Below are 24141 nucleotides of genomic sequence, written 5' to 3' on the forward strand. Positions count from 1 at the left end.
AGGGAAAGCTGTTTTTCAGTGGTCTAATATCGGAGCAATGAGATACAGTATGTGATAAGAACAGGCAATTTCCCATGTTGTGACGAGGGGGGGGTGTATGTTATGTATGAGAAATCCCCATGTAGCACTGAAACAGCCAACAACACAATAGTACTTTTCTCTTATATTATGTTACAGAAGGTTTGTTGAAAGTAAACTTCCAACCACAAACGGATGGATGTTTACACAACATTTATAAAGTGAGCATTGTTGATTTTACATTCCGCGTCCATTTCCTCAGCCAGTCCACGGATGATCTATGTGAAAAAACCCACAGGATGAGATAGTCGCACTGTCCATCTGTTATCTTCTGGCTCCCGCTGTATCTTTCTGCTTTTTATTCCACTTCCCGTCACACGTGAACGAAAGCTGTGCAGCTTTGGCTCCGTGGGCAGAGTTCTCCTGTGATCCCGAATGAGGAAACAATTCTGCTTTCAGCTGTTTCGCTCGAGAGGATCAGCTCTGTTCTTCTTTGATTTACTGTCGCCGGGATTAAACGTAGGACCCGTTTTCTTTATGCGTCTCATATGGGCCAAGCAGTAAGTGTGTTAAGTGGATCCATATTACACTGTGTAATAGCCTCAGTATGCACTCTTCATTAGCATGCTTAACATTCCCCCCAAGACCCAGAAGTCGGCTTCTATAATACACCGCTTAACACAAACATCATGTTGGATACTTCCAATCTCTTATGGGGCTCGTTGTTGGCAGTTTTATTAGTAAGCGCATTTGGACTGTGTGTGTGTGTGTGTGTGTGTGTTTGGGTCAAAGTGGAGGACAGAATGGAGACGTGCATGAACCTTGAACATTAAAACCCTTTGAAAAGTTGGATTTAAGACACAAACATTGTTTGTGTCGAGAGCAGAGACACAACAGATGTTGGTGAAGAGGTCAACCGGGTAGTTTGTGTGACGTTGGGTTGCGTGTCGTGTATTTTCACGGTCAGTGTGTTAGACAGTAGACAGCGGTCAGCCCGCCAAAAGACAGAAATATATTCATCAGTTTAAGGGTTTGCTATATATTTATGGGGAACTGATCTGAAGGTGGAGCCTGCTGTTTTCGTCAGTTTTTTAACTTCAGAGAGGGCTTAGATAGAGTGAGCTTATTTTTGAGGTGTCTAAAACCTCAGTCACACTATCCCTTTAATACGTTGCAGTGTGTAGTTATGTTATTGGCCTGAGCTTTTGTTTTGGCCTGACAATTACTTGGGTTGCAACTTGTCTTTAGGAGTAAAAAATCTACAGTACAAAGCCAATGATAGCCAACGATTGAAAAAATCACCAAAGAGATAATATGGCCCTTCAAAGCCTTTGGCCCATTTGAAGACTTATAATTATTATCAGAGTGTTTTGGTATAATTAGGTATTCTTTAACGTGTGGGTGGATACGTGTAAACGTCTGTTTTTATCAGTACATGAAATGTCTGCTTTGGATCCCCTCCTCTTGGACCTCTCAAACCCTGATTTCTGTCATTTTCAATAAAGATGGTGGTGATGGGCGGGCTGCGTTCAAAATGGAAGTTGAGGGATTTGCGCTCGATGGGAACCAGTGCGTAGCTTTCCCCTCTGGCTCGACATCAAGAGGGGCTTCACTTACCTTAAAACTCAAACGCCAAGATCCTCTGATCCACACGGACGAGAAACACGGGTTTGATACGGCTTCGGCAACCAATAAACATTCTTCAATAAATCACCGGGGGTTTTTGAAAAGAATATTTGGGAGGAGTAACTGGCGCTCTCCCCAGTAAGTCACAGATGAAAGTAGAGGAAAGCAACGTTTCACCTCTCTCCGTTCATCTAACTTTCACCCTTTTTAAAAAAAAAAGTGTGATTATAGCACATGATGACGGACACCAATAAAAAGCCTAATCAGGCACTTTCAGCTCGGATCGACTGGATCTAATAGGCATGTGTGTTGGAAGGCTAAGAATGAATCAGGCAGCGGCGGAGCCGTGACAGCCAGGTGCTGAGCACTTGGCCCGGCGCCTGGGAGCCTCGGCCAATTGGAAAATGCTTTCAGAATTTATCCGCACCCTTCTCCCGTGACAAATTGTTTTATTATTCCCACACAGTTGGTTTTCATTTAGCATCTCGGCTAATGACGCGGGCTATTGTTGTTCCTTTATCCGGCCTACATGCTCTGCGAGCGTTCACATCTGACTCCCCTGCACCGGAAAGCCGATGGAGACGCGACACACGGAGGGCACATAGATGGCACGCAGAGTAAGAAACTTTAGTCGCGGGTAAGAAAGGGCGATCTTGATACGCGTATTACTTTGTATATGGTGTAAGTGCCTCTGTGTCGTGACCTCTGTGACCTTCTGTCAAACGGGGGTAATGCTGCTTCCTGAAGGGTCGACTTCTGTACGATCTCCCCTCAGCGAACTCCAAACCCTTTTTAATCACATTATTCAGTGTGTCTCATGTGCCCGGGCGAGTAGATGTTGCTGCGCGAGCGCTGCAGATGGCAGAGATAGGTCCGAGCCGTGCACTCTGCCTGACCCGGGCTCGGAACATCAGGACTCAGGCCCGCTAATCTTTAACAAATGCTCCGAGTCTCCATGACCGGGCCCTCGCTGAGATGGCTTAGTCAAAACAGCCCCGCTGCTCCTGAACACAACCTCCGCCTCTAGCTTCAGTCAAACGCTGATTGACTAACAAATACCTGCTGGCCGTTCCACTGCGTCACGCGGCGGCGCTCCGCGGAGGTCCACGGCGCGTTTGCCGTCCTGCAGAGGAACACGCGGGCCTCTCAGGGTGGAACAATGGAGGACCGAAGGCAAAGAAAATACTGCACCGAATGACGATAGTTTAATAGTTTAATCTGTGAGAGTTGGAAAAAGAACTCAATGCATAAAGGTTTGTTACTGTGCTACGCTGTGAAAACCTTCTTGTATTTCCTGTCTTTTAACAAGAGAAGCTAAAACAGAACCGAACGACGCGTTGACATGTTTTGTTTCTTCTTTTTAGCACTTGCTCCACTCAAACTGTGCTTAACATTTACTGTGAAACTAAATCACTCACGAAATCCCTAAATAACAATTCACACAACCGTAAACCAAAGCGCCAAGATTCTAACTCTCCGGTTGGAAAGGAAAGCTTTTGCAATGGAGAGGATTAACTGGTTCGGTAACATATTAGTGTCCTCACAGCATCTCCGGGCCATCGAGCTTCACAGGGAAAAGCCAAACCAATGTTTTTTTGGCCAGAAGGTACAGCGGACGAAACGTGTCTGTGTTTTGTCATTTCGTTGATGGTCACCCCCCGACGTCTCCTCCGATGGGTCCCTTTGGTTTCACTCCCTCGCACATTGCTCACCCCACTTGATCACAGCGCCGCCGCTGCCGTCCTGCCTCGCCTTATACGCTGTTGCTGTTTATGTGGGCCTGGTCCCATTTTCACACCACTTCTGGGCTTCAAACAAACACAAAGAGTCCAGGCCTCTCGCCAGGCTCAGGCACAGTCGGACTTTGTGCACGCGGCCGACGTGTTGAGTTAAACAGTGCTGCGAACTGTCTCGGGAGAAATTTCTGAATGGTCCAGCTTTGTTGTTTAGTATTTCAAATTATGTTGATGCATACTTATGAATAATTGAAGTTTATTTTGGTGCCTCGACTGTCTTGGTACTCCCCTCTAATTGCACATAAATGTCAGTATGGTACTGGCATCCAGCATAAATTACATGTGTTTTTTTTCTTCTATTTTTATGATATTATTTGTTACCGTGGGAACAATAAATTTCCCCTTCAAATTTTACGATAACATATTAATGTTCTAAGGCATGCCGCTTTTTATTCCAACTAGATATTGCAGTTCAGCAGTAACTATGAATTAATGATTAGAAAAAAAAGAAGCTTAGCAAAGATGTGTAGCCTCTAAAACCGCAATTCAACAAAAGTCAACCGAACTTGTTAGCCGGGCCCTTGATGGCTTTAGCTGTAAATATAGATGCACGGTTTTACCACAGTGGCCGCTTTTACAAGACCAGCCCTGTCATTTGACACGAAAATATGGCCAATCAAGGCCCCTGTAAAGACGCCAGTCTTCTACAGGCCTCGAGAGCTCGGAGTCATGAAGGAGTCCAGCGAGAGCGGCGATGCTTCGGTAAATGTACACTGCTGCGTGCCAAAGTACACTCGTTTAACAGCGCCAAAAGACCAGCGCTGAGAGCCCGCATGTTTATTTTGGGGATGATGCTAAATGGCCAGAATTCATATTTCACATGAAATCTCTCTTTTTTTAAGATGGCCCCTCACTCAATTTTAACGTGCGAGGAAAGAAACGTTTGTATTTCATACACCGTAAAAATGAAAATAAATGGTTTTGGAGACTATATTGGAAAACAGGCGAGGGGAGCTTCACAATGAATGCCAGGCCAGGTGGAAGGTTCTACGCTCTCTTGATTCCCTCTTTATTCCCGCCTCGCACTCTCGGGCCAAGCAGCACAAACGTCAGAGGCCAAGATGGTGACTGTGAAGAACGATTTATTTATTTCTGCTCGTTAACGTCTGATTAGGCTTCTTCTCACCACGAGCGCATCCAAAAATCTATCAACAGACAACCGTCACACTGTACCTTTGACTTCATCACAGTCTGGTTAGAGTCTAATGGTACGCAGCCATTCCGGTTAGTGTGGTGGTGGCTGACCCACAGTGAAACTACGGAGGAACAAGTCCTGACTGTGTAAACTCTCGTATCGCCATCGGCTGCCTCGCGCAGCCAGCGCAGAAATCATACCAAAAGGAATCTTATTACGGCCATTAAACAAGAGAAGGGAAAACACAGGGGGGCTTTAATGCCCGAACATCTAAAATGCTTACGCAGTGAGAATATATTTGCTCGTAAAGCTCTTTGATGGTGGCCCTGTCCGTTCCAGCGCACAGCGCCGCTGTCTGGGTAAATATCTGTGTATTGACCTCCCACCGCACAAGATTGAATGTGTTTCCTTAGGTGTCATTCGGTACCTTTTTTGGTGGGGGGAGAGGGGGGGCTTTACAGTCCCTACTGGGCCTTAATCCCTGGAACCACGGGGGGGGGCTCAGGAAGAGCCACCGCTGCTCAAGCGGTGGCCGACACGGGGCTTCTCCCGAGGTTGTGGAGAGACGAGAGGTCGACGGCGAGTTCCTCGCGGAAAGCTCTGATTGATATGAAGGGCCGTCCATCTCAGGTTACCTGTTACCGTGCGCCTGTCGCTGTGTGTGATCGGCGTGTGCGTCTGTGTGTGTGTGTGTGTGTGGTTGTGTGAGGCGGCCAAAGCCTTTGGTGAATGAAGGATTCGCCACACAATAAAAGAATGGAATTGCTGACTTCCTTAGGTATGTGTGGTTTGAAACTCAACACAGGTCCACTCAGTGGAAAACCTGGGGCCCTCTCTTATTTGTTCTGTATATTTTTTTGCACAGTCCCTCACTGCTGGTTTGAATCAGTTGCAGAATATTAACCGTGTGTGTCAGAGGCGTCATCGGGTTTTTCAATCTAAATATTGTCACTATTCTTAAAAATAGCTTTTGTGATATTTCTCATTTTAGGACGTTGTTTGAAGAAAATCCTCTGAATCAATCTTGAATCCCTTAAAATGTTCTCCCTTCATAACCAAAGTACAGTGAATGGTCAGACGATGACCTACATCATACAATGTTATGATGTAGTTTATCTTCTGCGACGTGTGCCGTGTTGTGAGATAACATTTGTTTTGGGGAAACGCAAAGGGGTTTAGGGCTCTTCATGAACCGCTTATTTTGCGTGCTGGAATCTAATGTTTTATAAACCGGGGACATAAAACAACACCAATAATTAAATCAAAATAAAAGCTGACCCTCTGTGCCTCTGCTGTCAAAGCAAATTCATGTGCTATTGAAAAAAAAAAAAACATTTTCCTAAAAGAGCTCCATTTTGGGAACGATTTAACTCCTAATCATCCGGACAACCTAATATTCATTGTGCACACCGTGGAGAGGCCTCAAGTCTAACCAGAAACTTCAAAGGCCAAAGCAATTACTATGCATGCTTTGAACATATCCTTTTCTCAAAGTAACATTCCATTATTCTTCCTGCGCTAAAAAAAACAAAAGTAACAAAAAAGTAGGAAGTGAAATTGGACTCCGCTTTTGGTTCCAAAAACATCTGGTTTGGCCCTTGTTCTAAACAGCTAGCATCCCCTCTGAGAATAACAGAAGGTTATGTGCACTGTGAGTAGGTAACAAAATAATCATTTTCAAATGTAGCTCTGTTCGAATCTGATCTAATTACCATCCCTTAAATTCAAGCTCTCAGTCGGACCACCGACCATCAAGGGCATTTTCCTCCAGACGTTTTCCTAACTATTCATTTCTTTCTCCCCCACGGTTGCCGCTGATATGTATATATGCAGTAATTGCTGCAAATTGATCACTTGTTTTACAGAAGTTGCATAAATCTGAGTGATGGCCAGAAAAAGAAAAAAAAAGAGAGCCCATGCGTCAGATGGGCTGAGATGTTTCTGCTACATAGAGATACTCTCATGTTCTCGTGGTTCAGTTTTTGGCCACTGTCACTTCCGAGGAATTTCCTGCCATCTGCGTTCAATCAAATCCTTTCACAGATTCGGGATGCCTTGTAATTGTTGGGTGCTGGATGAAGACGGAAGGCTAAGACCAAAGATGAGCCAGGCTAACTGAGATGAACTAGGCTAATTGAGATAAACTAGGCTACGGAGATGAGCTAGGCTACAGAGATGAGCTGGGCTAACTGAAATGAACTAGGCTAACTGAGATGAACTAGACTACGGAGATAAGCTAGGCTAACAGAGATGAGCTAGGCTAACTGAAATAAACTAGGCTAACGGAGATGAGCTAGGTTACGGAGATGAGCTAGGCTACGGAGATGAGCTAGGCTACAGAGATGAGCTAGGCTAACAGAGATGAACTAGGCTAACTGAGATGAACTAGGCTAACGGAGATGAGCTAGGCTACGGAGATGAGCTAGGCTACAGAGATAAGCTAGGCTACAGAGATGAGCTGCTGCTCTGAAAAGATTCTGTTTCTGAGATCACTTCGTAATCTTTCTCACTGATTTGTATCCTATCCAGAGTAGTTTCTTTCCCTCCTATTTTCAGCGGCGCTCGCAGCATTCAATCATTGGATGGATCACCACCACATGCAGATATGTTCATGCTGTCTAGAGGATAAATGACTTTGGACCTGTTGCATCACAATGAGATTCACACGTGTGGCCTTCAGGAAAATTTCTCGATGACCAATTAATGGATCACAAGGATATTGTAAAGGATTATCACGATCTCCTTATTTAGTATGAGCTATGAGTTAATATTAGTATTCAGTTATTCAGTAATTACTTTGGTCACACCTTATTCTCTACTGTAGCGCGACCATCAGGTAGAAATTGTCTTACATTGTGCCTGATTGAAACCTTGGAACCAACTCGCTCAAGCGACTGTGCATGTTCGGATCTTTGAAAGTCTCTATACTTCTCATTTATTTACGTAACTCACACCCAACTAAAGTCTTAATATACACAAGTAGTCAATATGAACATGAAATCCAAACATTTTTTGGATAGAACGGATCGTGATCACAACAAACTCAACTCAATTTTAGATTTAGATTTTTCTTTGTGGCAAAAACACAAAACACTTAATGATCACATAGCTTACTTTTCCTCTTAAAATGTACTTTTTTAAAGCATAAGGAGAAATATAACATAATAATATCAGTAGTCTTCATTTATTTTGTCACCAGCTCTAATGACTTTTATCAGAAAAAAGTTAATTCAATAACCCAGCTTATTGTGCTTATGTAATAATTGTGACTAATAGCGGATGTTTGACGAATGGATCTGATTTCACTCCCGTTTCAGTGTGACGTTGGCTGTGTTTTGCTATAAGTCGAACGGCCACACGGACTGAGGCCTATTGTTTGGAAGGGGAAAACACCGCTTTTTCCCTAAATCTCCATGTTTATTTTATACAGCAGATTTATATACACTGGTTATTCTCACAGGCGAACACACACAGAAAAAATCCCAGGCTCTCAAAAGCAGCTCGCGCACACTGAAGCCTTTCAAATAAAGCAAGTTGTGACAGAAAACAACTTGATGCTTTGGAAAAGTGTGCCAGTCTCACCTTGAACATGTTCGCCGAGGGTGAGGTGCCGCGATGCCAGTGTTTACCGCCGCCTCCCCAAACAGAGCAGCCTCTTGTCTGGCTTTGAAGCGCCTCCCCGCTCCCATGGCGAGGTTTCAGCGACGTTGGCGGGGTTGCTCGCCGGCCCCATAAAGGTGTCCGTCACTAAGGTGCAGCGCGTCTCGTCAGTCTAGGCGAGTCGGTCCGTGGGCCTCCCCGATGCTCAGTGCGCTGTTTGGACTCTGCATTTTCTAGCACGTGGTTTGGCCGAGCACTCCTTGTAAAGCTTTGTGATTCCAGTTCTAGTTGCTTTTAAAGTGGTCTGTTAACCAAGCACATTTTTGTTCGATTAACTAAGGTTCTAAACAAGTTTGACTTGAGGATAGGTGTTGTGCTTTTTTTGGTCAAAATCAATCGTTGCCGTGGTGCTTTTATTTTTGTATGGCCCTTCCCAGAGGTCAGTGGGCAAACACTGTGTCCGAGCATGATGAGATGTTCTCCTTGGATTTCCTGGTGATTAAGTCCGGGTTTCTGTACACTGCACTCTGTTTTTTCTTCCTGTTCAGATATCATCATCTGGTTATTGTTGCTTAAGCTAATGGCCCGATTCTGTTGTTTCTGATCATCCCTCTTTTATAACTGTTGGTTTATAACCCTCTTCTTTGTCAGACCTGCTTACGTTTTAGGGTTTAGAAAAGCAAATGCAATCTTTATGCAATCCTTATATTAGTTTGTAAAAGAGTGGAGCAATTTATCCATTTATTTATGTAAAAAGTGCAAATCTTACATCAGCCCCTCAGAATATTCTTAGTCCGTTTATTACCTTCACTCGGCACAAACTAGTGAACAAAGAGGGTGGACTGAATATGAGCGAGACCTGCGTGTCACGTATTACGGTTCAACAGCCCCACAATCTGGAAACACCAACATTACTATTCAAAGTTGGTAGGATTTACTCCACAGCTGTTGTTTTTGGCACTTTTTTAATAAACCTGTTACTCAATGTAGTTCTGTTGTATCTCTAGTGTGATTAATGTGTTTTAACGGAATATGATAGTTTTTTAAAGTTTGAGGTATTGCATGCTTATAATGAGTATCTGATTATGTGCATTGACATCCAGACTGAATATCATGTTACTTCTGACTGGCAGACCTTTTCCTTCTCTTTACACCGTTGTTTTCTGTTGTTGTGGATCACCTGATGTATTCTCTCTAGAGACACCTTGGAGGCCACAAACAGTGACGAGGGGCTGCCACCAGGTGGTGACATGCACAAGTGTAAAGTTTTAATTATGTTAATTGGGGAGGACAGAGAAGGGACGTGATCGGCTGTGACGGCTTGTCAGATGTTGTGAGTTAAGAGATCTGGAATGACGGCAGTCTAAGACTTTTTCTCCTGTGTTTTGACTCTTTACGCCATGCGGTCGAGGGGTTGGTCTTCGGCACCTGGGGGGGTGTGACGATCATGCCACTGGGATGGAGGTTGGGCCGGTTTGTCGGGGACGGAAGCGCTGTTGGCTGCCAACTGTCTGTGCTCACGACTGTGGTGGTTACGGTGCCATGTGAAGAGCCCGCTGGCCACAACATGTGGCCTCTTCTCTCAAAGGGATCGTTTACCGACCGCTGCATTCATTAGAAACCTTGTAGCCACTTAGTGAGACCTCACCGGGTCACAAGGTCATCGTCTGACCATGAGAAAGCCGGGAGGAGCCAAGATACCTGGTTGGGAGCATCCAAACCCGCGAGAACAAATTGATTTTATCCTCAGTTCTCATGTCCTCTGCTCTCGGTAATCCCGCTGCAAAAACACTGACATCTCTGCACTCCAGCAGTAATTTAATAGAAGTTTTCTTCTTCCCTCGCTGCGCACCTGCTTTAAGAGGATCTTTCCTCGTAGACGTTGTTATTTTTCATTTTCTTGTGCCCTCAGGCTTTACAATCATACATCTTTTACTAAGCAAACAAATAAGTTCCGGGCCTTTGCCGCAGACACAAATATAGACATGAGTTATGAGACTTCAGAATAGCTGGGAAAGGCTTTGGACCCCTTAATACACAACATCTGCACCAGACAAGACGCACAACCGGAGCATCCCTCTCCGAAGTCCCACAGCCCGCCGTCACACACTTGTAACTGTTGACCTGTCTCGTGTTGAAGGAGTCAAGGAGACAGATGGGCAAGTGGGGGTGTTGGGGGGGCCAACGGGAGTAAAATGATCGTTATTAACTGTTTAGGTGCTGAATGTTATGATTTATGGAGCCGAAGTGCGGCCAGTTGGGGTGTCACATTGGATTTCCAGAGGCATCCGTCTTGTGGTTTTGGCAGCGTGTTGTACCTTGGGTTCAGATGTTTGTATCACACTCCTGACAACCCCCCCCCCCCCCCCCCCCCCCCCCCCCCCGTTCTTCCCCCCCAAACAGCCTCCTGCTTTAAGCACAGATCTCCTCTGATCGCTCCCCTTTCCCTCTCCCTAAACCATCTATCAATCTTCACATCTGCTTTTCATTGAGGCCTGCATGTCTCTTAGGACTTGGACGCATTAAACGCTGGCACAAGCACTGCCTCGTTCTGGCACTTAACACAACGCTTAGGTGACTTAAAAGAGGGAGGCGAGAATTATAGAAAATGAAGTGTCACCGAAATAAAAAATCGCCCCAGATTACCACCAATTACACTTAATAACGCTCTCCGGACCATCTGCTGATCAGATGGAGGGCTGGCGTTGTCCGTGGAGGAATAATTGTACCCCAAAGTGCGAGAAGTCGGGAGATTCATTGAGGGAGACAGCGACATATTTAACTACGCGATGATGTGGTTTGATCTTCACTGTCCGGACAGGAATGCTTTGTATGGTAATGCAGTCAGAACTTTGTATCTTGGGATAATGACCGTGTTGTTTCCGAGGGGTTAAGTCCTGCTAGATTGGAGACATGTGTCTGCTCTGCTTTATTAGTCATTTATTAGTCACTGAGGTCAGGAGAGAGCTTTTTTTTCTTCCTATAGCCGAGGCACAACACTGCTGGACTTGAACATGACTCTGATCGTCAGCCCCCGAGGCAGTTTGGATAGGTGTACAGTTATGATGCACCCTGACTGGCCACCATCCGTTCTTCCAGTATGCGTGAAGCGTGTTCAACCGCCAACGTTCTCGCCGTCACAGTGGCCGTAACCTTTCTCTGAAGAGTGGGTCGGCCGCTGATCGCCAGAATCATCGGCAGTGCATTCGTTCAACTGTCTCCCGTCTATTGTCTTAGTGGTTTAGCCTCCTCGGTCACGGGGGGGGGGGGTGCTGCACTGATCAGATGATAAGGCCCTTTCCGAGGCTCGCTGCGTTCACACAGGATTCCGTCATAGGAGGAAGCGTGACAAATGGATGACATCAGAGCAGCCGTGCTGCAGGGTGATTGGGACCCTCTTTCCCTGCAACCCAAGCCCAAAAAATAATCACATGCATCCCAAAACAAGTTCTCTAATAACAATGTTTATCTTTTTAGAATGGCTCTCATTCCTTTTTGTATTCATGTGCTATGGAGCTTACAAACTGCTCCCTTTAATTTGACTTCTCCTCTCATATGTTTCACTGAGCTCCTCGGTTTACTGTCATCCTGCACTGATCCTCACTGAAAAGAACGTGCTGCTTTAATTATACAGGAGGGGAGGCAGACTGAGCAATAGATACCATGTGATGAAGATACCACTGTTACACAGTATTATTAGACACCAGGTTATCCACAGGGATTGTTTGTTGCTCGCAGTCCTCGTTACAAAATCTTCTCTTTTTTCTTGTGTGTGTGTGTGTTGTTTTTAAGAGGCGAACAACAATAGAGTCCTTATATGTGCCTGCGTCTTTAACTGTCAATGCTGACATCAGTGGCTCCTTGTGAGGATGAGCCAGCACATCTGTACCCGGTCTCTTCCCCGAACACAACATTTGCCCCCGGTGCTTCTGGCATCGTCCTGCCTCGTTCTTCCTGCCCCTGCACCCCTGGTCTCACGCCCCTAACAGCTTCTCAGGCAAATTGGGCCTGAATGCTTGCAACTGTGTTTTCTGTGAGAGTAGGTATCGCCACCCTGCTTGTTCCAAGGTGCTTGCTAGAATTGGACTGAATAGTAAACTATATTCTCATGGAAAATGTGAAGATTTCTTTTAAATTACTGTGCTTACAGACCAATTTAAACATTTTTACACTCTGTGTTTCCTTGAACTCCTTGTTGCTGAAGTAACCTTTGCAAAGGTGACTTATTAGACTTTTTTAAAACCTGTTAACTTGATATTAGTTTTCTGGTTTCTGGCCTTTATGGCCGCATCGCTACACTGCATCGCTGCACTGCATCGCTCCACTGCATCGCTATTTCCCCCCATTGTTGATCTGTGAAACCAGCGGTGGGCAGTACGGTGTCGCCAGTGAGCTTGCGTAAGCGCATGAAGCAAAGACTCATGAAAACATTGCTCTGTAGTGGACAATAAACTCGATTTCACACAGCGGCAATTTGGATCAGCTCACGTTTTCCCGAGAAACTACAGTATAATAGAAAAAAATTGATTCAAATCCAGAGCCAAAGGAATGTAGAGTATGATGAAAGCACATCTGCTGACCAGACCACCCACAAACTGCACAACAAAAAAGAAAAGAAAGAAAAGCTCATCGATCTCTAAAACTCGTTCACTCGTTAATTCCCACTAACGCACACGCGCTACGCTCTCGCTCCTCCTGGCGCTGCTGCTGGAGGGCTGACATTTCCCCTCAGAGCACTGACGCTCCTCCGGGCTTCCACCTCTGGATCAATCTTGCCTCAGAACACACAATGAAATGTTCAGCGCTAAATTACCGTGGCGCATTCAATATAAACCAAATTTGCCGTTGGGTGCCATCCAAGCCACCATGTGTTCGAGGAGCCCGTTTCCCAAACCAGAGCATGACTGATGCTGTTAATCCAGCAAAGCTCTAAATCACCGGAGCGCTAGCTTTCTCCTGCGAGAACCTTAACACCCTGGTATAACACTCCCGGAGACCCTTGAGAAGGTGCCTCTCGGATGGAGCAACCCGAGTCCACTTGAGCTTTGGTAGCCGTCGCCATGAAGGTTGGTTACGGGAGACGCAAAGGCAGCCCCCGCCTGGTCGCGTTAAAGCCGCTCATTGCAAAGTTGTGGTGAAGTAATCCGTCCAGAGCAAAGAGTGAAGTCCTCCAATCCGTGTTGAAAACCTTGTACGATCCAAAACAAAGGCCAATGTTGCGATGTTGCTGCCAGATGTTCAAATGGATGTTAAAGCAGCATCGTCAGTGTTAAAGTTCTGGTTTCATCTGCCTTCAACTTATCAACGGTTTAAGTAAAGTCTTTGCTGATGTAGGTGTGGATTAACTAGACAGCATGAAGATCTGTCCCGATGTTCACTGAGAGAAGATGTTGTCGAAACAAAGAAAATGTCTGACAGTTTGTGAATATTCAGGTTCAATACTGTAACCCCAAAACCAGGCGCAGTGTTTTTTTTTACATACTCTCAAAAACGGAGCTCCACCTCAGTTCAACGAGTTCTCAGTGAAGACTCGAGTGATATCTCCCATCATGCTGGAAAACAATGGCTGCATTATTTGCGAGCTGTGGTGAAATTATCTGCAGACAGGTAATCAGCGTCCCGGGACCCTCCCCGTCTTTTCTTTATGTCCAACTCATTTAAACGGTGGACTTTTCCTGGCGAGCATCCGCTCCGTGTTGTGAAACGGCGAGCATTGTCTCATAATTCGGGTTACATTTACCAGGCTCCCCGGTTCGGGTCTACGCGGCGACTGTGATGTGTGTATGTGTGTGAGAGGGAGCATGTGCATTCAGTCAAGCCCGTGCGGGGCTTTTTGATGACCATGGTTTTATTTGGTTGTTTTTGCGTGCATGTTTATGGACAGTCGACGCCCGATTTAAGAGATCTATTAGTCATCTCCATCATGTCACTTCAGGCCATCCTGATTGAATTACGGTCGACTGGAGGCGGAAGAGCGCTTGGCTCCACGTCAGCGGGCCTTGAAACGTTCATACAAAACCGAAGGAAGAAACAATCCCAAATTTATTATAAACACAACGGTTTGCGTTGCCCGAAAGCAGAGCGGAGCCGAAAGACGTCTTGCCTTCCGTCAACGGCTCTGAGTGAAACCAGCGTCGCCCGCTCTGCCTTTTTCTCCTCTCCTTTGTGCTTCAGCGATGACCCGCGACAGGACAAACGCAGAGGAGATTAACAAGTGGGGCCGTCAGCTGTGCAGAGATGTGTCTCACAGTGAGCGTAACATGGATCACAACGCTCCCTTGTTTTCTCTTGTCTTTTGTTCGTCTTTTTAACCTTTGCAACACCCCCCCCGCCCCTCCCTTCTCTCCCTGTTACTGTTTACTCTCCTTTTCCATTTGGTACTCATGTTGTAATATCTTTCCCCTTTGTTGGTCCCTCTTCATTGTTCAAGTTTGCACGAATATTTCTCCGACTGTTTCAAAATTCAGTCCATTGTTCAGTTCTTCATTCCCACCAGTACACATTTTTTTCACATACGGGGTGCTTAGGTGACTTTATTATTTAATAGGTCCTAGTGTGTGATAACATTGTCAATAATATTATTAGGACAAAATTCAATTTGAGAAATTGAGTTAGGAAAGTTGGAACGGGGGACGAGTGGCCGCCTACACACTAGAGTGTGGAGATATCATCTTACCCCTCACAAATATTTCTTCATACACGAGGTCCCCCCCTCGCCCCCCTCCCTCGGTCACTTTCATCTCGCTCCCTCCTATTTCCATTATGTTTTGGGTCCCATTCATAAAGCCTTTATTTCTTACCAAGGTTGGGGTGATGAAAAATCCTAAGAAGAAAAATCGCTGTAGTTGATCCAAATAAATAAATAAATGGATGGGTGATATGCAGATATGACCCCTTTATTTGCTCCACCGTAATTCTATTTTTAGAACCTTTTGAATGAAACATCATCAATAATCTAAAGTGAGCCTTTTGGCCTTCGCATAGTGCCTCTAGATCAGATCGCTGAGTGCTTCTGCCACACTTTAAATATATTTATTTTTTATTAAAAATGTACCAATTTAATTGATCTAATTAAGTAAATCAAAGTGACGTCAGCATTATTACAAAATGATTGCTTTCATAAAATTAGAACAACTGGTGGTAAATCTTAAGGGACAGCACATGAAGTCTTCATTACACTTTTTACTGGCTGGATCGTTCAGGCACATTAATTGGAGTTTGCTTATTTTAGCAAAATGGACGCATCGCCATTTGGAACCCAATTCCACAATCGCTCCAGCAATAATATTTGGCAATAAATCTCTCGGACTTTATTCTTACCGTCATCCGTTGGCCAAAGAGCTCTCCATATATCACTAGAAACTACAGTTGTGGCAGCCAGCAATCATTCCTCAAGAGAATATGGATAATCTAATAGGATTTCAACATGTCACGGATGGCGTGGATCCCATATAAAGTGATTATTCTTCCAGGGCAGTCAGTAGGATTCACTGGATCCCCGCTGCTCGGCCCACTCTGAATGGAAGAATGACACCGGGTCACCGCTGAGCTTCACAAATTGTGGATTTATTCAGTTATGTGATAGTTCTTGTGCTCCTCTTTCAGCGAATGCTCCCTACTGCTCGGAGAAGGACTTGGACAACGAGCTGGGTGACGTCGAGGGCACCCTGATGCGGTGTGGGCAGAGCCTGCCACTGCTGGTGGGGGGTCATTTGGGGGGGCTTTACACCCAGAGCCTCCACAGACCTGCGTCCGACCTCATTCCGCAGGACGGCCCTCACCAAGACACCAGGTAAACCGCCACTGCCATTTCGTCATCGTTTTTTCAAGTGTTTCCTGTCGGGTGTTGTGTTAGTAAATGTATGCAGGTACAATCTGTTTTTCATTATCTTTGCTATTGTGGAGCAGATGTGCACACATATGTAGCAGGAAAATGTTTACGCAGTCTCGTGAAACACACCGACGGGGTACAAAGTACAACATTTATGTTACACTAATGCAATTCTCGTGTTGTGAAATTCTCTGACTACCGTCGGTCCAGTGAGAAACAGTTTCGAGTCAAATTCTCCGATGTGGGGTTTGTCCCTCCTGTCCCCTCCTCATCCGAGCTGGACAGCCATTCACTTCTTTCATATGCTCTGTCAATATTTTCTCTATAGCCAAACAGGAAACGGTGCTCCTGAATAGAAAGAGAGGGTGGTGGTGGTGGTGGTGGTGGTGGGAGGGGGGGGAATACTTTATGAACAAACACGATGACAAAGGTCTCCGGCCCTAGCTAACGTTAGCTCAGTCCCCCCCCACCGTCTCGCTCGGGGGGGGGGGGGGGGGGGGGGGACAAAGACGATACCTTCATGAGAAAAGGGAGCTTTTCTCACATCACTCAGGGGCTTTGGACAAAATCCATAATGAGCCAAATGACAGGAATGATTATGTAGGAGATCACAGCGACGCATGGAGAAATCTGACCTGGGTTCCCCATTCAGTGGGGCAAAGATTCCCACCATAATACACAGTATTGTAAACGATGACCCTTCATAGGCCGCAATTATGCCACCAAAACAGGTGACTCCCTATTTATCCCCAATATTGGGTTGGGTTTAACCCCTTTGTGTCATCAAAGCCTGTCAGATGGACACACTAGCCAGTGGCCTCTCGGTCTCAGTAGCCGTCCGTCCCTCCCCCTCTCTCTATTCTTAGTCATAAATGCCCATTCATATCCTCTCACTACCAGGAGATCCTGTTTCATTTATTCACGTAAGCACTCGGTGGATTCTGCCGACAAGTGTTCAACATGTCCTTCAGTCACTGAATCCTACTCAACGTTAACGTTTGTTTCCCTCGAGGTCCCTTAAGGTGTATGAAAGACTTGGCCGAATTATTTTCAACCGGTGGGTTTTTATGTAAACTGGGAGATTGGTCGGAAGGAGGAGGGGTTAGCAAGAGGCTAAGCTCTGACTGTGCCGCCAGTGGGAAGGATGAAACGGCCAGTGTCTGTCATCAGCCGACAAGCTAATAGCGCTCATATTCCTCTTTGTGTGTTTTTCTCCTTACAGATCCTCCAGTGGCTTCCAGAGGACCCTGCCGGGGGCCTCACCCGGCCCGGGCTGCGGCGCTGCCAGCGGGACTCGCTCCTCACTCCTATACCCCATCAAACAGGAGAACTCAATGGGCTACAAGATCTCCAACCTGGCGTCCGGGGTCCACAGCACTTCTCTGGCCGGGTTTCAGAACTGCAGGGCGGGCCACGCTTTGGGCACGTCGAGGGACGACGTAGTTGGAGCGGCACATGTTAGCAGCGGCGCAGGCGGCGCCGTGTCAGGCAACGCGGCGCAGCCGTTTAATAATGAAGATGGCTCCTCCCCGCTGGCTTTGTCCCCGACTGGCTCCCGTCATTCAGCGCGGCTAGTCAGCGCTAGCAGTCTGAGGAGACGCTGCCTGTCCCTAGCCTCGCCGTCCACCTCCGCTGCGGACGCCGCTGCCACAGCTTCCCCGCTGGTCACCGGCGCTTCCTCCTCCGAGATCAACATCACCGCCATCATCTGCTCCTCCTCCCAGATGTCGATGGTCGCCTGCGTCAACGGCTTCCGCACCAACCTCTCGCCCAACCACGCCAGCAGTGCCGGCTTCTCCTCCTCCTCCTCCTCTTCCTCCTCCTCCTCCTCCTCCTCTTCGACGTCCCCGCTCTCTAACCCCTGCTCGCGGGAAGCCCCCCAGAGGCCCCCGCCTCACGGCAGCCCCCGGCAGGCCGCGCTGCTGGAGAGCTGTCAGCTATCCTCACCTGCCACCTGCCTGCTGTCCCTTTCCTCCTCGTCATCGTCCTCCTCTTCGGTGTCATCGGTGGAGCTCGAGCAGGGCCAGGGGCTGTGCGAGGAGCCGGGCTCTATGCTGCCGGGGCGTGGGGCCGGGGGAGCTGGCGGGGGAGGTGTGGGAGGAGGGGCAGGAGGCTCCGACGGGCTGGGGCTACTGATGAGCGGGGCCCTGATGTCTGGGATGCTGCAGTCGGGGCTGGAAGTCGGGCCTCTCCTGGACCGCGGCCAAAGGTCAGGGGCCGCCCTCAAACAGGAGCCCATGGATGATTTTTCGCCCAGCGAAGACGAACTCTTTCAGCACCACTACCATCACCACCACCACCACCACCACCACCTGGGTGGTCGCAGCGGGCACCTTCGGCAGCCTCACCACCCCTCTCGCCCTGCTATGCCTCCGCCCTATCACCTTCACCAATACGGGGGCCCGCAGCACCACCAGAGCCAGCAAGCGGCGCCGACCGCCTCCCTTGGACTCAAACCGTCCCCCGGAGGCCCCCCCGGGACTCACGCGGCCCCAGAGCGGGAAGACGGTGGAGGAGGAGGAGGAGGAGGAGGAGCAGCGGTTGACAAGCAGGTGTGTCGCTGGATCGACTGCAGCGCTGCGTACGAGCAGCAGGAGGAGCTTGTGAGGCACATTGAGAAGGTCCACATCGACCAGCGCAAAGGTGAGGACTTCACCTGCTTCTGGGCGGGCTGCATCCGTCGCTACAAGCCCTTCAACGCCCGCTACAAACTGCTCATTCACATGAGAGTCCACTCGGGGGAGAAGCCCAACAAGTGTATGGTGAGTGATCGCAATCCGGTCAAGTTATTCATGTGCCAGACCCCCGGAAAAAAAAACGGACCCCTGTGGTCAGTCGTAGTCAAAACATGTTTTAAATCCCCTCATAGTCAGCAGCCCGATTTTCCTCTCTTTTGTAATGATTTGTTTGTATTTATTGGTTTATTATGAATATAGTTCGTCCCGTGATTTCATCAGTCTGTTAAAGATGTTTCTTTGTTTGAAATAAACACAAGCACATATTTCCCAAAGAAATACAGACCCTCAAGGGGATTTCTCCTCAAAAAGAGGAGTGTCCATTGTGTCCAAAAAGCAAGAATGGACTTGCTTCACTGCTGATTACTTTTCAACAGAAACCTTTATTTTGTGATTTTTTTTTTTTTTTTACTTTGCTATTTTGAAGATATGAGCCGCTGTAAAAGCAGCATTACCTCGTCAGAATAAATACATTCGTGGCTGTATTCTGTACAGTTAAGGCTCCAATTCCACCAGTCACCCCCACTAATCACTGTCAAGCTGTCACTCCCCCGCCTCCTTTAGCAAATGGAAAAAAACCTTCCAACCGAATGATTTAGTCCAAATACACAATTGGTCCACAATTTGCGTAGGCCGAAGCCATGTTTATTTTCACGAGCACTCTGTTTTTTGAGACGGGATGCAGATCATGAAAAGCCGACACATATGGTTAACGTAACCCAACAATGCCTACACTTGATCCCTTTAAATGAAAATGTCAGAAGTGGTTCTCTTCCAGCTCAGGAACCCCTCCAGGTACTAATTATTGAAAGTCTGAGTCTGCAGTTCCGCTACAACACCTTTTTTTTTTTTTACCTCTCTGCCCTTTTTATTCCTCCAAAAATAAATAATACCTGGAGATTTTTTCCCTTCCTTTCTAAGTGGCACGTCAAATTTTTCTTTGGCCGTTTTCTTAAGCGTTGGATCAGAAATTTGAACTAACTCTGAAACGTGTGTCCGCTGTTCTCGCCTGTTAGTGTCCTGCTTCCTCGGCCCAGCGCGAACAAAACATTGGGGAGTAATTTGCTTTGCTGATTTGCACGTTTCCCGGCTGTTAATCGTGCTTTAGGACTGTGTCATATTAAAGGCTTTCCTTTGTTGCGCTTCGTGGGGCTGTGCGGGTGTGGCCTCGGTGCCGCTCGAGTGACACGCAGCCAGCGGACGCCGAGGGGATGTTTGTGTGTTCATGCGGAATAGGTGTACGCAGGAATGTGTCACCGCGAAGATGTGTGTACGCGTGTGTTTGTTGGAGATGTTTGCCATATGTGAGCACTGGAACAATTCGGCCCAGTGTGGAGGAGCCGCTGGATTCTGTCTGCCGACATGAGGCACCGTGAAACGCTGCCACACACCCTCACCTCCCGATCACCCTCACGCACACACACACACACACACACACACACACCTACGTATTCACAGCCACGCAGATATATGAAAATGGGAATATTGTTTCCATTGAGTCTCACAATAGGAAGTATTGATTCCGAGTGCCGTGCGCTGGGCTGTAACGCTCCGGCTTTTTCCGGCGGCGCGTAAACAGAAAGGTGAAATGTTTTGGAGCTTGAATCAACACATCTGATCAGCAACGATTGAACGTATGCTGATCTGGGACTTCAGCGGATAAACTCGGAGGGCCGGAGAAATAAACACACTCTCTATGTGTTTGTAACTGTGTTTGTGTATAGGCGATGTAGACTTAACTAAGTACTACATACTTAGAAGGCAAGGGGGGGGGGCTCTCAATACGCTAATGTATCCCCTATAGTTTTCCTTACATTTTAGTTCCAACCACCAGAGACTTCCTTTAAAAAACATTTTAATTCAACGCCCAGGCTCTATCCTTAGAAAGATATGTTATCTCTGTGAAGCATCACAAATGATTGAGTGATATTTTTCACATAAACACAAACACATTCCATTCTATCTACGCAACATGAAATACAGCAAGTTGGCGCCGAAGGCAAAAGTTCTAATTGATATAAGCCTCACATTCTTAGGAATGCAAAAGAGTGCGTTTGGAACAGCTGCCCACTAGGCGTCGCACCGCGCGACGGGGCGAAAAAGCTCGATTGCTCCTTGATTTTAATCACTTCAATTTCTGAACACAAAAGGATCTGCTCCTTTGTGTAGAGCGGATACTCCTACCCGAGCGTCACTCCCTTTTAAGTGTTGGGTGTGGAAGTTTTTTTTGGATTTACCGGTGTTTCCTTGCTCTCAGCTCCAAAAGTCTTGAGAAAGGATCCCAAGTGTTTTTTGTCTGAACTTGTGCGCTCTCTGGTCACTGGTGGTGTTTACTGTCCTCATGCAGTAGCCGAAGGCATTGAAGAATTTTCGAAATTCGTATGGAGGAAGCGGATGAGACATTTTAGCTTTTTGGACCAAAAGCTGCAGAAACAAAAATGAGCTAATCCCTTTATTATCTTTCCAGCAGCGGATTCCGACGGGCGCTCGTGAAACGCGGCTCTCCTCCTATCCAAGCATAACACACCTCTCCCCTTTCTCCCTCGTCCTACCTCTCTCCCTCTATATTTATGCTGTATCTCCTTTTCCTCATTTACTTCATGCTGCGTCTTGGCAGGAAAACGTCATTATAACAAGTCATACCTCTGCAGACTGTGGTCTGTACCCGCCTCATGTTTTAAGAAATCCTATTCATTCTTAATGTAGATGGATGTTTTTCTGGCTCTTAAAAACGATTTAAACTTTTTGAAAACCCTTTAACTGAACAAGTTTGGTCCCCTATTCCCGTTGATTCCAGCGAGGCCTCCGGCGCTTTTGTGTAGGGCGTGCAAGCATTGCGAAGAGGAAACAACATAATCTCCCTGCAATATCCTGTTGTGTTTCATTCCTAATTCACTTGTTGTTTCAGTTTATTACATTTTCTCTTCTGTGTCTGCATAAATATTAAAAATATATCCAGCGAGACGAGCCCCGACGTGGACCCAGACGTTGCATGTCGTTCAGCTTTGTCAGCGGATTTGAAGTGTCTGAAGGCTCTGGAGGTCAAATAATATCCTGCTGGAGCACGAAGCCGTCTGTGTGGAGCGGACGGAGCGTTTCACAGGGCACGACGACGGGTGCGGTTTGGGGTCAGTTAGACTTTTTCTGTGTACTAAAGCAATCGGGTGCTTGGGATAGGTTGTATTGGATTCAAGGCATGAAACACGATTCGGGGGTTTTGTTAGGCTACTGTTTTAACATGCTGAATTTTAACGGCAGAAATGCAGTACTTTTCAACATAATTCAGATCAATCGTGCATAGTAGATGCTAATGGTTGCAAGCTTGGATACAATCTTAAGGCTTCATTATATCTTTATTATAAATGATATTTTTCACCTGGCTGAGGAGGTATGCTTATTAAGTTAGTTTTAAATCTTGTTAAAGTAAGGAGGTAAGCATTCTGCAGCACGTCCATAGTAATTTACATTACCACTTGTTTTTGCTGTTGGATTGAAGTCTCTAGTTTCTTCTGCCAGGCTTCGTACCATTGATGTGATGTCATTGTTTCAAAGCAAAAGAAAATTCCTCCATAAAAGGCTAGACTCGCATACTTCAGCATTAGTCATATGTTAAGAGCCAAAGGCGTGACAGAAAGCCGCCGCCCGTTTTCACGACGATAAAAAAGAGCCGGCATTAGCTGCTTAACTGGACCCCGTCCAAACACACACGGGAGCGCACACAGACAAACAGCAAAACACACACTGACGCAGTCAAACCACTTGTTGAAGGAAAGTTGGAAGGCTCCCTGAAAACTGGTGTGAAACCAGCAAAAACATGTACTTAGATTTACCGGGCTGATTTTTGGGAGGAGAGTGGCAAGAGCCGCTCGGCAGCAGACGGCGGCACGCAGAGCGCCAAGATAGGTGGCGCGTGTTTTCAGAGTAAAAGGACTCCTCGCTGAGCCATCGGCTGCCATTAGCTAATTAAAACCGATGGTTCGGCACACGACCCGACTTTTCCCCCTGAATGGCGCGTGAAACCGGAGCCGGCCCGGGTTGCGAGTGGCGAGTGACGTTGATATTAATGTGTTTGCATTTAGCGAGGCTCTGACACTCCGGCCTGTCCGCGCAACTTTAGAGGCCACGGTCTCCACAGTTTGAGCTTCGAAACCATCGGAGCCCGGAACTACCTGAGCCTAAAGAGGAGAGAAACGCACGAGTGCTCTTGAGTGGCCAGCAGCTGCAAAAATGGTCAACAGGCGAAGAAAAGAGCATTGATTCAGCATGTCGGGAGTAACCGCACGCTTGAGAAACAGACGTCCTAGAGTCTGTTCAATGGCCACATACGCAAGAGATCAACCTTTAGCGCTTTACCATCGCTCTGCTACCCGTTGATTCATTTCCAGAATTAATTGTTGTCGGCCGTTCCCCAGGCAAACGAGTTCATCAGGTAGCTCGAAAGTCTAATTAATTTCTACCAATCCACAACCCTGCCCTGCGGTTGTCCTCCGTCTTCCTGCCGGGTCGGCAGTTCGCTCGTCATGCTAGTAGTAACACAACGCTGTCCATATGTGACGCTGGTATGATGAAACTTCTGGCGGCGGGGCTGTGCGACTGATGTTTTGGCATTCGAAGGAAAGCCCTGGATGGATGGATCTTGCTTGTTTTCCTTGTCGAGTGAGCGGGGCCAACTTCTTGTCAGGCCGAGAGAAAGCTTTCCAGTCGATCCTTTGCAGTAATGTAGTCCAGCACTCCTCTCTTTCACTCACACTATCTATCATTTAGATCTGAATTCAGGGCCGTGCTAGTTTTGTTCAAGCTTAATTGCTTATTTGATTTAAAGTTGTACATTTTCAACTCGCCGCTGAAGTTTCGGTCACTCTCGGTCTGCACGATGCACATCGAAGAATCAAAGAATGAACATACCCTTCTTTGCATTGCAACGTACTGCTCATGTTCCAGAAAGTGTCACAAGTTCACATGTCTTAAACTGCTGGTGCAACTGCATTATAATTAGAAATCACAACTAGCGACAAACAAAAAATGATGTTAACCTGTAGTTAAGTAAAACTGAGCTGGAAAGAAGCCAGCTACTGTCAGGGAGATCTTTAAGAAGATACTAATGCACATGCACTGTGAACTCCCAAACTTGTTTCCCCCCCTGTGTGATTGTGACTTTTAGAAGCATAAAATGCACATTATAATCAGCGGAGCATTTGCCTAAAAATATGTAGCCACAATAAACCCAAGCTATGAAAGATCTGAAAGCTAACTTCCCTTGAACCTCATAACCGGGTATCAAAGCATGCAGGATTTACTACATGTGATACACTCTTAATTGCATTTGTCTGGAATGCGATATTTTGATTTTCCCCATTTCCTCAACATTTAATCCCGCTCTGGTATTGGAAACCCGAAGAC

At 46.7% G+C, this 24141-nt stretch overlaps 1 protein-coding gene across 2 annotated transcripts in view; it reads left to right on the forward strand.

Moving 5' to 3' along the window:
• The window catches only part of glis1b (GLIS family zinc finger 1b), a 55903-nt gene that overhangs the window by 7360 nt on the left and 24402 nt on the right, over positions 1–24141 (forward strand). For both annotated transcript variants that reach the window (XM_040185302.2, XM_040185303.2), the window contains 2 exons: positions 15781–15967; positions 17229–18768. In XM_040185302.2, coding sequence (XP_040041236.2) covers positions 15846–15967; positions 17229–18768 — 1662 coding nt within the window. In that variant the 5' untranslated portion in view covers positions 15781–15845. The remainder of the gene's footprint in view (positions 1–15780; positions 15968–17228; positions 18769–24141) is intronic.

The sequence above is a fragment of the Gasterosteus aculeatus genome, chromosome 8 (genome assembly GCF_964276395.1).
Source record: "Gasterosteus aculeatus chromosome 8, fGasAcu3.hap1.1, whole genome shotgun sequence".
In the NCBI taxonomy this organism is placed as follows: domain Eukaryota; kingdom Metazoa; phylum Chordata; class Actinopteri; order Perciformes; family Gasterosteidae; genus Gasterosteus; species Gasterosteus aculeatus.